Genomic DNA, 14989 nt, shown 5'->3' on the forward strand with positions numbered 1-14989 from the left:
GAGATGCGAAATAATAGAACCCTGGATATAATCGGTTCAGCTACCAATAATCGAGGTAGAACACATCTTTGCCCACAAAGAGGCGAATGATGCCAATTGGCTCAAAGTCTCTATAAAAATAAAGAAAAAAATCTTTGCCCCAAACAAATTTAATTTAAGTCGAAGTGAATGCGGAGTAGTGAAGTAATAAGCGGTTCTAACAAAACTAGCAGTTTGTTTTACCATGCCCAAGTTAGACAAATCATTCATTCTGGTGTGATATTACTTATCCGGCGCTACAACCGCTTTGCAGTCTTGGCAGTATCCCTCACCTCAGTAACAATAAGATGAATCGCGTTTTCTACTCGTGCACTCGTCCCGTGTGATATTGCAGACGTAAAAACGAACGAGCCAAACGCGCCAAAACGTCACATTAAATAAATTTTCCTATTCGTACTGCCTGCTTTTAACTATCTCTTAAATCGCGCTGTCACTTAAAGTACCGGTCCGATCGGCTCACCTTGCTCAGGAAGCCGTTGTAAAAGTCTTGCCCCGACAGTGTCTTCTTTCCGCCGACGGATAGCTGCAACAGTTCTAGCGCTCGACCGTCACCACACCGAACCAGCAGCTGCCTGCTGCGCTTGGAGTATTCGAGCTGGCCAGGCCGGTCTGCCGGCACTGCTGGTACCGGTTGCGTGCTGTCGAAGGACAGTTTAAACAGCTTCACTACCTCCCCCCCAAAGCTGGTGAGCAGTGGGCGCAGTCCGTACAGAGCGCGGTACCGATCGTACACGCTCACCGCCGTTGCCTGGTGCCATCGGATTTCCGCAAACTTTGGATCGATTTTCGGCGCTGTGGCGGTTGCAAGCGAACGAAAGAGAAACGAGTTACAGCAAACATTGTAGTGCGAGCGCAATTCAACCTACCATACGTTGCCTCCGCATCGTTCTGCACGGTTAGCCGCTGGTAGTAGCCCTCCAGGTCCTCGATGCAGGTGACCAAGCAGTCGGCACCGATCGCGGCCAGCCGGTCGTGCAGCTCGGGCATTAGCGTGTCGCGCTCGATGCTGACCGCCGACTGGAGCAGTATTTCCCCGACGTCGAACTGTTTCGGCTTGATGCGCATGATGCTGATGCCGGTCCGCTGCTCGCCGTTCGCGATGGCGTGCACGATCGGGGCCGCACCGCGCAGCTTGGGCAGTAGGCTAGCGTGCACATTAAGCATTCCCCTGCGAAGGTGAAACCGAAGGTGAAGCGAATGCATGAGTCGGGTGAACAAGGTAAGGTGAGGTAATAGCCGGGGCGGCGCCTACCGATCGAAGCAATCGATGAACGTCTCCGGTATGAGGTGGCCGAACGAAACGACTACGCCGAGATCGAACCTGCTGGCAGTGGCAGGCGTACAGGCGGCCCAATCGTGCAGCGGCAGGCCGGCGGTTCGGCTGTACTGCTTCACCGGGTTCTTCGCCGCCTTGAACGACGTAACCACCTCGATCCGCTCCACTCGCCCATTGTTTACTCTATGGAGAGACCGGGAAGGTAATGCAAAGCTGGAAAAGCGATCCGAGCCGGCACCGCGACTGTTGTACACTTACAGATTGGAGTGAATGCTTTTCAGACTTGGCAGTGAGAAGTGGTCCGTGCCGAAGAACAGAACCTTGAGGCGGGAAACGTTGGCAAAGTGTCGCTGGGCGCTGGCGTTGGTGATGCTGCGGAAGATCGAACGCCTTGGGCGTACCCGGCTCAGCAGCATTCTGTGCGGCGAGTGCAATTATGTGATTTCATTCGTAAACAAACCCGCTCCTTGGCACCCTGGTGGAAACATCACAACAAAACCGAACGACAAAGTGACAAACCGGTTGCGCGTCGGTCACATAGGAAGAGGTAAGATTCAGCCCTTTATGTTACATTGGAGAAGCGTTACATAGCTTATAAAATTCCCAAGCAACATTTGTATTGTGGTTTTATCATCCACGCGGCAAAGCAGTGTTGGTTATTGAAACAAACAAAAAAATATTGAGAACTGTGATGAAAATATGAGTCTATGAAAATATTTTTGTTGCAAGACAAACAACTCGATGCCTGATTTTTTTTAGTATTTGTCGTTACCCGCGAAATAAAAATTATATTTATCTAGTGCAAGCATGTTTTTTATTTTATTTTTGCGCAGTGATTTATGAGAAAAAGCCATCGAATGAAACCCTTAAATACTTCTTTTTTAAGAAATGTGTTCAATAAGGCGGCGTTCTAGCATCAATCGAACACGGAATCCGACACGAACAAACCCATATAATCCCATATACAGGCGGTCCCCGAGATACACGGTTAATGAGGACCGAAAACGGCCGCAATATACCGCGTATCTCGAATTTCCGCGTAAGTCGAATCTCGTGATTTCCAGCCAAAATATCTCTAATTGTCATGCAATTTTGCAAGTAGGGGATGATTTTAACCACCAAATTAATTATTTGATATGTTTCTACTGAATTGAACAGTTTAAAACCTTTTGAAATGGTATTTCACATTCTATCAATACGGAAATTATTTGGTATTTCTCAATTGATGTGTCAAATCAGTACAATTTGCTCAAAGAACTGTCAAATTTGGAAAACCGCGTATCTCCGAATCCGCGTATAAGAGGTACCGTGTATCTCGGGGACCGCCTGTATATACCCATATATGGAGGTGCACTGTCAGACACAAATAAACAAACAAGACAAACATGTCAAATCTCATACATTTTTCATGTTCGATGTAGTGTTTGATTGGTGCTAGAGCGCCGGGTAAGTAGAAAAACAAACATATTTGAAATACAGATAGTCTCCAAGATACACCAAGATCCCTATTGATCGAATGATAAAACCATTTCAAAAGGTTTATAACAGTTATAATCAGTCAAAATCATATTAAATTATTGATTTGGTGGCAAAAACCACTCCCTACTTGCAAAATTACTCGAAAATTAGTGATATCTTTGCGGTTGTTTTCGGTCCCCATTAACCGTGTTTCTACATGAGCGTTTCTACAAACACAGAGATGGCAGACTAGAGATGGCTGTGAGAGAATTTACAACCGGTTTCTCACTCGGATTTTTTTAGCAGCTTTGAAGGATGCCGAGTTGAGACTTTTGCAACGATGTTGAAAAAAAAATCGATTTTAATTGCTAAAATGAAGTCAAAGAAGTTTTTTTGATGCTTTTTTTGTATATTTTTGAGATTATTAGACTGCAAAAAGATTAAATATAATTGGTCGTCCACCATTAATTGTAAATCCAAATTGTTCTCAACTCCTGCGTTCTTTGCATACCAAGGAGATTTCTCTCACCGAAAATGCTAGATATGCTAGATATAAAAAATCATTAAAATAATAAGCCATAATTATCTATCGATTTGCCCATCCACGACAATATAAACGGAGTTGAACAAAAATGTTGCTTGGGTTTGAGATAAACAAGCGTTACGCGTAACGCTAATGTAACGTAAAGTGCTGAGCTCCATTTTTTTCGCCATTGTTTACATTACGCGCCCCGTTGACATATGCCCACAATCGTATAGAGCTGTCAAAGGCGGCGGCAGCTGTCAGAGGCATTGTTTATGTTTCGCACAACACGTGCTAACAGAGCGACGCAGGACCGGGAACCACCAAGTTCGGGGTTCGTACTTTTTTCTCCCCCAGCAGACTCGCGCGCACAAACATATACAAAACACGCACGCGTGACCATGTGTGCCAAGGTGAGTAGAAAGGCGGACGCGGTGCTGCGCCGGAAGGCGGCGGCCACCGTCCGGAAGCCGAACCCGTTCGAGACGGTCGTGATGAAGACGAAGCACGCCGTGCTCAACCGCGGCACACAATCAAAGCGGCCAGGCCAGCTGCACCGTCTGTCGCACGAGAAGCGGGAGCAGACGCTCGGCAAGGAGTTCGCGCTGCTGCACAAGACGAACCAGTTTATGGACGCGCGGCAGAACGGCCGGTACGCTCGGCAGCCGTCCCGCAAGGAGCAGGCGAAGGAGATGTACAATCTGAACCTGACGCACGGCGGCCGGACAATGCACGAGATCGAGCACCTGGACGACGTGCCGGACGGTGCCGATGAGGACGAGGACGAGGACGGGATGCTGCAGGGTAAGGGCTGAGAGCCAATTGGCCGGCAGCTGCTCGGCTTGTTTGCTGACGTGTGTGTGCGCTTGTGTTTTTGCAGATGCCTTTACCAGTGCGACACACTTCGGTGGCGGTTCGGACGACGAGTCGGGCCGACCGGCCGGCAAGGACCGCAAGACGGTGATCGAGGAGATGATTGCGGAGAGCAAGCGGCAGAAGACGGAGCGGCAGCGCGAGAACGACGAGATGTACGAGATGCGGCTGCGGCTGGACGACGAGCTGAAGAGCCTGATGCCGCAGTTCACCGAGCACATCCGGCGGGATAGCGAGCGGCCGAAGCCGGACGATTACGACCGGGCGCTGCGCGAGATGGTGTTTGAGCCGCGCGGTGCCCCCACCGAGAAGCTGAAGTCGATCGATCGGGCGGCGGAGGAGCAGAAGCGCCGGGAGGTGGCCGAGCGGGAAAAGCAGCAGCGGATGCAGCAGCAGGAGGCGCAGACGGTGACGCAGGGCGCTAGCCGGCCGATTTCGGCCGACGCGCTCGGCGATGACTATCTGGTGGAGGGTGCGGGCGAGGAGGAAGCGTACTACGGCGAGCCGGATGGGGAAGACGTTCGCAACGGATCGGCGCCGGATGAGGAGGAGGAGGATGAAGAGGAGGAAGACGAGGATGAGGGCGAAGAGTCAGATTCGAGCGAGGCGGACAGCCTGTCGGACCTGAAGGCGGCAGTGCAGCACAAGGACGACAGTGAGGACGAGTCGGACGCGGAACCGGAACCGGCCAAACAAACTGTAGCGCCCAAAGCAAAGGCCAAGCCGGCGGCCGTTGCGCCCACGTACACGCTACGTATGGTAGATGTGCCGCGCGAGTACGAACAGTTCGCCGAGCTGCTGGACGGGCACGAGGGTGACGTGCAGGGGCGGGTCGGTGTGGTCGCGTCCATGGTGCACACGCTCCGGCAGAAGCCCTTCCTGCACAAATCGCGCTGGTCGGTGCTGTTCGCGTACGCGCTCAACTACCTCGGCGTGCGGTTTGCGCACGCCACCAGCGCCACGATTGCGGGCGAGTTCGAGACGCTGCACCTGCTGATGCCCCTGCTGCACGATATCGCGCAAACGGACCCGTCCGGCATTGGCCGGGTGTTCCACAGCGTGCTCGAGGAGAAGTACGGCGAGTTCCGGAAGCAACCGCGGCGCTATCCCGGCCTGGCGACGGTCGTGCTGCTCAAGCTGGTCCCTGTCCTGTTCTCGGCGTCCGACCGGCGCCACTCCATCGTGACGCCGGCGCTCGTGTTCGTGGGGGAAATTTTGTCCCGCTGCCAGGTGCGCAACCGGCGTGACATTGCCCGCGGCCTGCTGCTCGTCACGACCGTGCTGGAGTGTGCGGAGCATTCCAAGCGGTTTCTCCCGTCCGCCGTCGCCTTCCTGACCGGCGTGCTGGGGCAGGCGTGCGCCAAGGACGCCCTGCACCCGCTGACCACCGTCGGGCAGCCGTTTAAGCTCACCAGCCTGCAGCTCAGCGAAGCGGACGTACTGACGGAGGCAGACACCGCCGCGACACAGCTCACCGGGCAGGATCTGCTTCTCGGGCAGCTAACGCCCTCCTTCAAGGTGCGTGCCATCGTCTGCACGGTCACGCTGCTCTCCGCCCTCTGCACCCAGCTGGACAGCAATCCCGCCCTGCCGATCGTTGCGGCCCACTTTCTGCTCCCGCTGCGCGCTCTCCGTAAAGCGCCGTCCAGCCAGCCGGTGCACACCGCGCTCGACGAAACGATCGCGCAGCTGTCCGCGCTAGCCGGCCGCACCCTGCCCTACCTGGCACAGGCGAAGCAGAAACCGAAACCGCTGCGGCTGCTCGAGCCGAAGATTAACCCGGTGTACGAGGACATCCGGCGCCGGCCGAAGACGGCGGTGCCGGTGCGCGAGCAGCGCCGCAAGCTGCAGCAGAAGATTAAGAAGGTGACGCGCGGCGCCAAGCGCGAGATCCGGCTCGACAACGAGTATCTGGCGAAGCTGCAGCACAAGCGGCGCATGGAGAGCGACCGCGAGCGGCAGCAGAAGGTGCGCCAGATCTTCAGCCACGCGTCTCACCAGCAGGCCGAGCTGAAATCGCTCGACCGGCGGGCCAAGTATCGGAAGTAAAGGTGCGCGGTTCCGGCCAGCGTTTAGGTTAATTAAAATGCTAAGGCTAAGGCTGTTGGGAGACGTGCCTAAAGAGGACGAGCCTAGGAGTCGAAAACTAAAGAGACGAGCAAAAAGTGTTGTACGAAACATGTGTTAAATGCGGAAGATAAAGCTGGGTTCGGAAAAGGAAGCTTGCTTGAAGCGTTCATCACACGTTGGAAGAAAAGTGTGTAAAATTTTAAGCATTTAGAGTTAAGAGATCTCGCTAGATGATGCGGGTTTAGGAGGAGAGCTTATGAGTATTTGAACATTTGTACGAATTTGCAATCAGCGATGTGCTGACAAGATCGGTAATAGATTGTTACCAGTTCGTTTTGTTCGAGACGGCCGGGAAATCCCTCTCTCTTAATGTGAGTTTTAAGGTTCCACTGCCATGTATAGGTGGTCGCTGTAACGAGAGTGTCGGTAGGAAGAATAGCGAATAAATTTGGCCAAAATGTTCGATTATCAAAGAAATCATTGATCGAAGTTTACCTTGATTTAGAAATAGAAATAATAACTCCTTTAGGTTATGGGGCCCAGGAACGCAATCGAAGTGCACATCGTGCATATGAGAGAATCGTTTGTTTTCTTTAGCAGAATATAGAATACTGGACTCTAGTTTCGTTTGGAATATGGTGCCGATCAATCCCTTTCGGTGCTAAGGGACTGTATGAGTATGACAACAGTAATTATTCAGGAAGCGGAGGCATGACACTGCGAGCTATGGAATAGTGGTGGCCTACCCGATTCCGATTTCAAAGTCAATTCTAGAGTCGGCACCGGAATCAGAATCGATTTGGGAATCGCCAATTGCTCCGGTTACGGAATCAGGATTGACTCCAGAAATGGAATTAGCTCCGGAATGAGAATCAATTCTTGAATTGAAATAAGAAGTTTCAGACGTGAAATCAGTTCGGGAATCTCCATGAGCATGGATCGTTTAAAAGTAAATTTGGAGTTTTTGCGGCTATCAATGCGTAGAATCATTGGGTCCAAACGTCTATTCTTGTGAAGATGCCGAAACGGACTTCGATTCGTAGCCGATTTTGACTTCGGAGCCAATTCCGATGCCGGAGCTGATTTTGATTCCGGAACCGATTACGGTGCCGATTTTGATTACGGAGCTGATTCTGATTCCGGTGCCGATTCAGGAGATGATTCCGGAACCAATTCTGGATCCAATTCCGATTCCGGAGCTGATTTTGGAACCGATTCCGGAACCAATGCCAGAGCTAATTCCGGAACCTATTTCGGAGCTGATTCCAATTTCCGGAACTGATTCTGGAACCGATTCCGGAATCGATTAAGACAAATGATTCCGAAACTACAAATGATACTCGATTCCAGAAAACTTCGATGCTAGACGGAATCGATTCCGATGAAATCTTAATTTTCCCATCACTACAATAAACTATAGCTTGGTGCAGACGGCAAGGACAGCGAAACCGGCTTTGGAAATCGGCCTTTTAAGAAGATATCATTGAATCGCTACGGAAGCTGACGAATAACCGTTTAGTGGATTCTTGCTCCGTGGAAGCGTACGTGAATGAGTTGATGTGCACCAGTAACAAGTTAACGGATGTGGGGTGCGATCCGAAAACACTCCGTAACAGGAGTTTTCTAATTCGAGGTTAAGGAGGGGACGTTAGATTATTAAAGAAAACGTTGATCGAAGTAAACCTTGATTCATAAAAAGCCTATAATGAATAAATCATGATTCCGATCCCATCGTTCATCAAGCGTATTTGCATTTCCCTGAACTCCTTTACAAAATAATCCAAAAAAAAAAACGCAACAAAAAACCATCCAAGTAAGCTTTGCAAAAGGAAATGCCCCAGGCTACTCGAGCCCTTGTTTTTATTATTACATAAAGAATGTCACAGGTATATGCTGCTCCTGGTTGCTCTCCCCCCATCCCTTAAACGCCGCCACCGTGCCTTACTTGCCGTGCTTTTCGAAGTACTCGCGCGAATCCTTCGGGTTCGGCTTGATGGTGGCCGCGTTCGACTTCGGCTCCCAGTTGGCCGGGCACACCTCGCCGTGCTTCTCCACGAACTGGAACGCCTTGATCAGGCGGAGCGTCTCGTCCACCGACCGCCCAACCGGCAGATCGTTGATCGTGATCTGGCGCACCACGCCGGCCGGATCGATGATGAACAGGCCGCGCAGCGAGATGCCGTCCGGCAGCAGCACGCCGTAGTCGGCGCTGATCCGCTTGGTCAGGTCGGCGAGCAGTGGATACTCGAGCTTGCCGAGCCCGCCCGCTTTCCGCGGCGTGTTAATCCAGGCCAGGTGGGAGAAGTGCGAGTCGACCGACACGCCGACCACCTCCGTGTTCAGCTCCCGGAACTCGTTGATCCGATCGCTAAAGGCAATGATTTCGGTCGGACACACGAACGTACTGGCGAGGAGAATGAAAAAAAAAGAAGCATGTTGATCCCGGCTGGCATGCCGCACACACACACACACTTACAAATCGAGCGGGTAGAAAAACAGCACCAAATATTTGCCCCGATAGTCGGCGAGCTTGATTTCGCGGAAGTCACTGTTGACGACGGCGGTACCCTGGAAGGATGGGGCGGGCTGCTGGACCTGGGCCACCGACAGCGTCCGGCCGGTGTGCAGCAGGGCGCTGCGCTGGAGGCAGCCCCGCGCAGCGGCGGACGTGCCGAGCCGGGTGCACTACGGAGCCGGGAGAGGAAATGTTTAGTTGAACGCAATTATATAATGTGCCGAGGGCCACTAAATGTAAACAAGGTGAAGGTGGAGGTGGCCTGGCTGGTACGTACCGCTTGGGCTAGCTGGCGAACGAGGAAGGACATTTTGAAGGCAGAGCACTAAACGGTGATCGGATTCGGCTGTGGTGTGGATGGTGTTGCCAATCGTGCACTAGCAGCTAGCTGATTGTGGCACCGTGACCGAACGTTTCGAATGTTCTTTTTTTCTTTCAGCGCGTGTGTGTTTGCTGCGATATGCCGGTTCACAGCGCGGTCAGTGTGGCCAGATTTTGTTCAGGCAGTTTGAGCTGTATACAGGTAGTGCCCGAGATACGCGGATTCAGAGATGCGTGATTTTATTAATTTTACAGTTCTTCTTCTTCTTCTTCTTCTTCATCTTCTTATTATTATTACAATGGAGCGCCGTCTATCCGGCCCTTCTATTCGGACGGGTACCTTTTATCCGGCTGTCCGTTTATCCGTGCTGTTGAGAAGTGACAGTTCAATACAAAGATGGCATTGCGTTCTGAGGAGGATATTTGAAGAAAAAAACGGTTATCAGAGCACATCATCATACCAAAAAAAAAAAATATATTCAAGTAATGCAAATTTCAATTATTAGCATTGGAAAAACATAAAGTTATTAAAAACTGGGCAGTTTTTATGAAAACATAAAATAAACTTAAAAAAGTAATTTGTGATTAAATATATATTCTTCTTCTTCTTCTTCTTCTTCTTCTTTGCCTTCAACAGTACAGAGGAAATGAGAAAGCTCTCCTCCAAGCGATGAAGCTCAACTGGTTGGGGTATCCCACCAACAGAGAGCGCCACCAGCTTTTTCGCTATTTTTAGAATGCATGAGTCGTTTGCCATCTGCTAAACGAAGTTTTTTCTACATTCCGTTTAGGTAGAGAGCTTCAGTCGTTTAGAAGCCGTTTAGTGGTCGTTTAGTGGATTTGTGGCACTTGGGGATTTATTGGTATCGTTTCATTGGGCATCAATACAATTGAATAAAAACTAAAATCCTTTACACCCTATAATTCGATGGTTCTGGTCACTCTGCGCGTGTTTGAAGTTGACAGTTGGATTGCTTTCGGGTGGCGAGACGAAGAACAGAACGAAAATTATTCTCTATTAAATTAGAAACATATTTGCAGTGGTTTGAAGAATTTGCTTACAATTTCGCCAAATCAATTCAATTGTAAAACAATCAAAGTAAACTTTTATTTCCCTTCACGCAAAGTGCAACAACAAGCATACAGCTTGGCAGCACTGTCAATGTAAACAAATTGCGTGTATGTCAACACGCCTTCTTCTTGTTGTTTTCAGCCGGCATCGGCAACTCCCCGCAGAGGCAGCTTTTTGTGCAGCTTTTTGTGCAAGTTAACATTTAATGTAATTGAAAGAAAACCTAATTTTTATTATTAGTTTAGTGTACAGTGAAACAAAAGCAGTTAGCGAATTCAGTTGAAAAAGTAAAACAACGTGCTTGCGTTCGTGTGGATGGCACAATAAAGCGGACAGTTGCTGACAAATTGTTTGCTTCCTGTGGATTGTGGTCGACGCCTTCTTCTCGCTGCGGTACAGGTAAGCAAACCCACCCCACCGCCGGCATCAGCCTATCCTTTGAGCATCCTTTGATTGTTCTTTTTTCATGTGCAGCACCTTCAGTGGTGGCAAGTGTCATGATGCGGTACGGCCCCCCAGTGCCGGTCGTTGCCCTTGCGCTGGTCGCTGCCAGCGCGCTAATTGCCCCGACCGTCGCCTGGACCGCACGGGGCTGCGTCGATCTCGACTCGTCCACGTTCGATCTCGTGACGCGCAAGTTCCGGTACAGTATCGTCAAGTTCGATACCGCCTTCCCGTACGGCGACAAGCACGAGGCGTTTACCGGGCTCGCGCTCGAAACGGTCGGCACGACGGACGAGCTGCTGTTTGCGCTGGTCGGCATCAAGGACTACGGCGAGCAGGACAATGCCGACCTGGGCCGGCGGTTCGCCATCCCGAAGGAGTACCCGGTGATCAAGCTGTTCCACGGGGACGGTACGCCGCCGATCGATTTCGACCCGGCCGACGGCGAGGTGACGGGCGACAGCTTGCGCAAATTTCTCAAGCGCCACACGCAGCTGTACATCGGGCTGCCGGGGTGTACCGAGCGGCTGGACCGGCTGGCCCAGTCGTTCGTGGGCACGGCGGAGCCGGCGGAATGGCGCACTCTGATCGAGCAGGTCGAGCGGGCCGAGCGGGCAGAGCCGGACGCGGCCAGCCGAGCGCCCTACCCGATGTATCTGTCGCTGATGCGCAAGATCGTGAAAGAGGCGGACGGGGGGCGGCGGACAGCCGGCGAGGTGGTGGCCGACGAGATGAAGCGTGTCGAGAAGCTGCTGGCCGGGAAGCTGAGCGACGCGAAGCGGGCGGAGCTGAAGCTGCGCCTGAACGTGATGCTGTCGTTCGGCGGGTCGTCGAGCGGCAAACCCGAACGGGCGGAGCTGTAGAACGAATAAAGGCTGCACGTGCGCCCGTGCGCATCTGCGTTCGAGAAACGTAACGGGAACACAACGGATTGTGTGGTTTGTCAGTTGAGAATCGATTCGTTTGGGGAGGGAAAGGTTGAAAAGTGTCCCTTTTGGCTTTATTGCAGAGCTAAAGTTTTTCTTGGTCGGGAAATTTGTTGCAAAAATCAGTCAAACATGAAAAATATGGTTAATTTCTACCTCCCAGTATGATTGGTTGGTACACGGAGAGAGTCGGAGGAGCTGCTTGGCACTGTGTTAGCATCCGCCTTGTCGGATGCGAATTATTCTGGGCAGCCAACCTAACCACATAAGCAACATAGAAAACAAAAAAACAAAAAGAAAAAGAAACCCTCTAAGTACTTATCATGAGATCGCAAAATTTCAACTACAATTAACACAACCCTGTAGGGAGGGATCTCGAAAAAGAGGAGCTAATGTTTCACACACGCCGTTCTTGTTAGCACCCCCTTCATCTTGCACCGGCAGCGGGCAATGGACGGATGGGCACGGCCAGCCACGCTCTGCGGCGTACGCCTATTGCCTCGCTCGCTCCCCGCAGCATGATTTCTCCTTTCGCCGGTGCGGCCACATGCAAGCAAACATTCCTTACCGTCGCGAGCGCGATGTGAGGTGAGAATCGCTGGAAGCCGAACCGATGGCCGAAGAAGCGGTGCATGAGAAGAAAGCAAAACTATGCTGCCAATGCAAAACCGTTCCGGAAAGGAAGCGAAAGACAAGTGCTTGCGCGAGAAGAGAAAAAACTTCCATCCGGAGAAAAAAAAAAGAGAGAGAGAGAGAGAGAGAGAGAGAGAGAAGAAAGAGCAAAAAAAGACGATCATCTGGGAGGGATGCGCGTCTCTTTCTTTTTGGCCTTTCTTTCTTGCGCCGTGCACGAAAAGACCTGCGGCGGTACTGTGGGGATAGCGAAGGTACTCCCAACCCCCCTTCTGAAAGAAAGTGTTTCTCAACCTGTGCGCTTCTTGTTGTTGTCGTCGAAAAAGGTGTGCTCATGTTTGCCGGGGCCCCAAAAGATAAGGTAGCATAAATCGTTAAATAAAAAAAAAAATAGATAACTATACATCAGCGATATCGATGGGCTTTTGGAACTTCTTCAACCTATCAATCCCAGGCCCAGTTGCAACAGACTTCCGTCAACATGTGTTGGGAAATAGGTAAGTATATACGATGTGCTGCCAATCATGTATTCTTCATTTTATCTTTTTGAACCTTTATTTTCTCTTTGAAATTTTTTATGAAATTTTAAAGAAATTGTCTAATGCAATAGTTTTCCAGTTGGAATTCGGTCACCAGGTTTTAGTGTTGATCGGAGTCATTAGTGTATTCGTATTGGATTTCATTTCAAGGTATTGGAGCACACTATCCAATGTTGCATCAGTTTTTACATGTGCGTGCGTGTGTTTCGATGGGTTTTAAGTTCCATTGAATTCAGTTTCGGTGGTTTTTTAAAGTTAAGAGGGTCGTGCTCAAAAATGTTATATTATTATACAAATTTCAATCGGTTGCCTCGAGGGCTGTACAACTAAAGCTTAAATCTAAACCTTTTCTAGGTAAATCCCTTATACTAAAATTGAGTTCCTAGAAAGAATTCCTAAAAAGTTCCTAGAAAGAAAGTATTTAAGTACAAAAACAAATAAATTGTTATAAATAACAGTCCATGACTTCAGTAATCCAAGACTATTCCTAGTAACACTGGTGTATAAAAGGGAGCAACCGCTGAATAGATGTTCACTATGCTTTAACTCTTCTTAAAGGTTATGCCAGAATATTTCTAATCAAGATGACGACAGAAGGAATAAATCCTAGAGCTCAACTAGGCGGTTTAGATTGCAGCCATATTCAAGCGCGCAGCGTTCGTGTTACAGCGGGAACTGTATCGATGCTGGCCATAGAAAAGTTGAAGGGTCGTGAGAACGCGAATGTTCTTGATTCGCGAAGGAAGTTCCCGTGGAGCCTGCTGAAGGTGAAATAGTGGCAACTGATGTGAAAGGCAACTGATGTGAAGTCGTTGATAGTTGGAGTCTTCCGGAATCAGTTGGGGTCGAAGTCGTCCGGAGTCAGCCTGTATACGAAGGACGTCCGGAGTCGAAACATAGGCCTGTATACGAAGTGCACGCACATAGTGAAAGACAAAAAAACCCCAACGAAATGAAATGCTTGATCACAAGCACATTGCATCCGACGGCTTCTGTTTGACTCTGATCGACTCTGGACGACTCAGAATTACTTAGACTCCGGTCGACTCCAGCGAACTCCGACCCCAAACGACTCCGAACGACTTCAACTCCGGGTGACTCCAGGCGACTGCAAAATGTCACTGTCAAAGTCATAAAAAATATGACTGAAACAAAATTCATGTCAGTGTCACGTACTCAATTGTGGTAATCACAGGTGATACTCAAAACGATTGGTGTGACCAATGCATGCTTCGTGACAAGTTTGCGTCCAACGCTTGGTATAGTGACTGACCATGACTTTTTTTTTTTACTGTGATCAGATCTGCAAAGCGTCACTGCAATAGTCATGACAAATTCTGGCTGAAACAAAATCATGTCATTGTGTGCATTGTGATCAGTCACTTGGTCGCGACATTTTCTGTCGGTGATCATCCCGATCGTCATGGGAGATATGCGGTGCGTGCGAGTGGTTCAAAGAAACATAATAAGCATGTTTTTTTTTGCTCTGTTTGACTCGACAGATCATCAAACCAGAGAAACCATGCTCATTTTGCTGCTTCGGGACCACACGGAAAGTATATTCCAAGAATGTCGTGCTTATCATAGGGAAAAAATGTCATGACCAAGTGAGTGATCAAGAGTTGGATGCTAAACAAAATGTCATCCATCATGTGATTGGACCACCACCTCTGATCATCTCAGAGCTGATTTGAGCTTCGTTTCAGTCATGAGTGTTGGTGACTGAAACAGTAGCATTTGGCAGAAAAAGGCATGATTATTCATGCGGTGGCATTATGCTTAGCTTGTGAGTTAGAGTATCGCGGTTGACTGAAGTACTCCCATGTTCGGCATGACACATTTTTATTGAGTATCAGCAATGTGCATCAAGCTACCATGGATGTTCATTGTTTTCGTTAGTGAACATCTCGTGATGCTCATGACATTTTGCAGCACTGCCTATTCTATCATTTCTTCCCAGGTACACTGGTGGACATAAAAATAGGAACTTTTTTCTGTGACCGAAAGACATAGTTCTTGTCAGAAATATTTGGTAGCCCTGAAAAGGACTGTTTAAGTGGTTGTTGGGAGGAGGTGTTGCGGTGTTCCACTGAGCGAAAACACATTCTAACGGTCAATCTGGTGACCGTTATTCGCTATCACTTCCTGACAGCGTTTGGCCATATCGCCGATGAGATTACGGCATTCGCTTCTGTCTATGCGTTCCCACATAAACTTGCAGCGTGTCCATAGATCATCGGCTGAACGTGCAGGCTGGTTCTTAAGCTGACGCTTGAGAGTTGACCACAGATTTTCAATCG

At 49.7% G+C, this 14989-nt stretch overlaps 4 protein-coding genes and 1 long non-coding RNA gene across 5 annotated transcripts; 3 read left to right on the plus strand and 2 right to left on the minus strand.

Annotated features, from left to right (window-relative positions):
* Positions 1 to 407: 407 nt before the first annotated feature.
* LOC120906727 (methionyl-tRNA formyltransferase, mitochondrial) lies at positions 408 to 1808 on the minus strand. Its single transcript, XM_040318628.1, has 4 exons — positions 1574 to 1808; positions 1292 to 1498; positions 906 to 1207; positions 408 to 831 (listed from the first exon to the last, which is right to left on the minus strand). The coding sequence occupies exons 1-4, from the start codon at positions 1729 to 1731 to the stop codon at positions 470 to 472; spliced, it is 1029 nt and encodes a 342-aa protein (XP_040174562.1). The 5' UTR covers positions 1732 to 1808; the 3' UTR covers positions 408 to 469.
* Positions 1809 to 3546: 1738 nt separating this feature from the next.
* LOC120906018 (nucleolar protein 14 homolog) lies at positions 3547 to 6719 on the plus strand. The gene is made up of 2 exons (XM_040317421.1): positions 3547 to 4100; positions 4177 to 6719. The coding sequence occupies exons 1-2, from the start codon at positions 3572 to 3574 to the stop codon at positions 6216 to 6218; spliced, it is 2571 nt and encodes an 856-aa protein (XP_040173355.1). The 5' UTR covers positions 3547 to 3571; the 3' UTR covers positions 6219 to 6719.
* Positions 6720 to 8053: 1334 nt separating this feature from the next.
* Positions 8054 to 9206, minus strand: LOC120906021 (peroxiredoxin-2). The gene is made up of 3 exons (XM_040317423.1): positions 9032 to 9206; positions 8716 to 8924; positions 8054 to 8643 (listed from the first exon to the last, which is right to left on the minus strand). The coding sequence occupies exons 1-3, from the start codon at positions 9062 to 9064 to the stop codon at positions 8181 to 8183; spliced, it is 705 nt and encodes a 234-aa protein (XP_040173357.1). The 5' UTR covers positions 9065 to 9206; the 3' UTR covers positions 8054 to 8180.
* LOC120906022 lies at positions 9176 to 9581 on the plus strand. The gene is made up of 2 exons (XR_005739992.1): positions 9176 to 9277; positions 9331 to 9581. It is a non-coding gene; the product is annotated as an uncharacterized LOC120906022 (long non-coding RNA).
* Positions 9582 to 10262: 681 nt separating this feature from the next.
* Positions 10263 to 12305, plus strand: LOC120906019 (protein windbeutel). The gene is made up of 2 exons (XM_040317422.1): positions 10263 to 10546; positions 10622 to 12305. Exon 2 carries the CDS (start codon positions 10645 to 10647, stop codon positions 11452 to 11454), a length of 810 nt encoding a protein of 269 aa, XP_040173356.1. The 5' UTR covers positions 10263 to 10546; positions 10622 to 10644; the 3' UTR covers positions 11455 to 12305.
* The last annotated feature ends 2684 nt before the right edge of the window (positions 12306 to 14989 follow it).

The sequence above is a fragment of the Anopheles arabiensis genome, chromosome X (genome assembly GCF_016920715.1).
Source record: "Anopheles arabiensis isolate DONGOLA chromosome X, AaraD3, whole genome shotgun sequence".
Lineage (NCBI taxonomy): Eukaryota > Metazoa > Arthropoda > Insecta > Diptera > Culicidae > Anopheles > Anopheles arabiensis.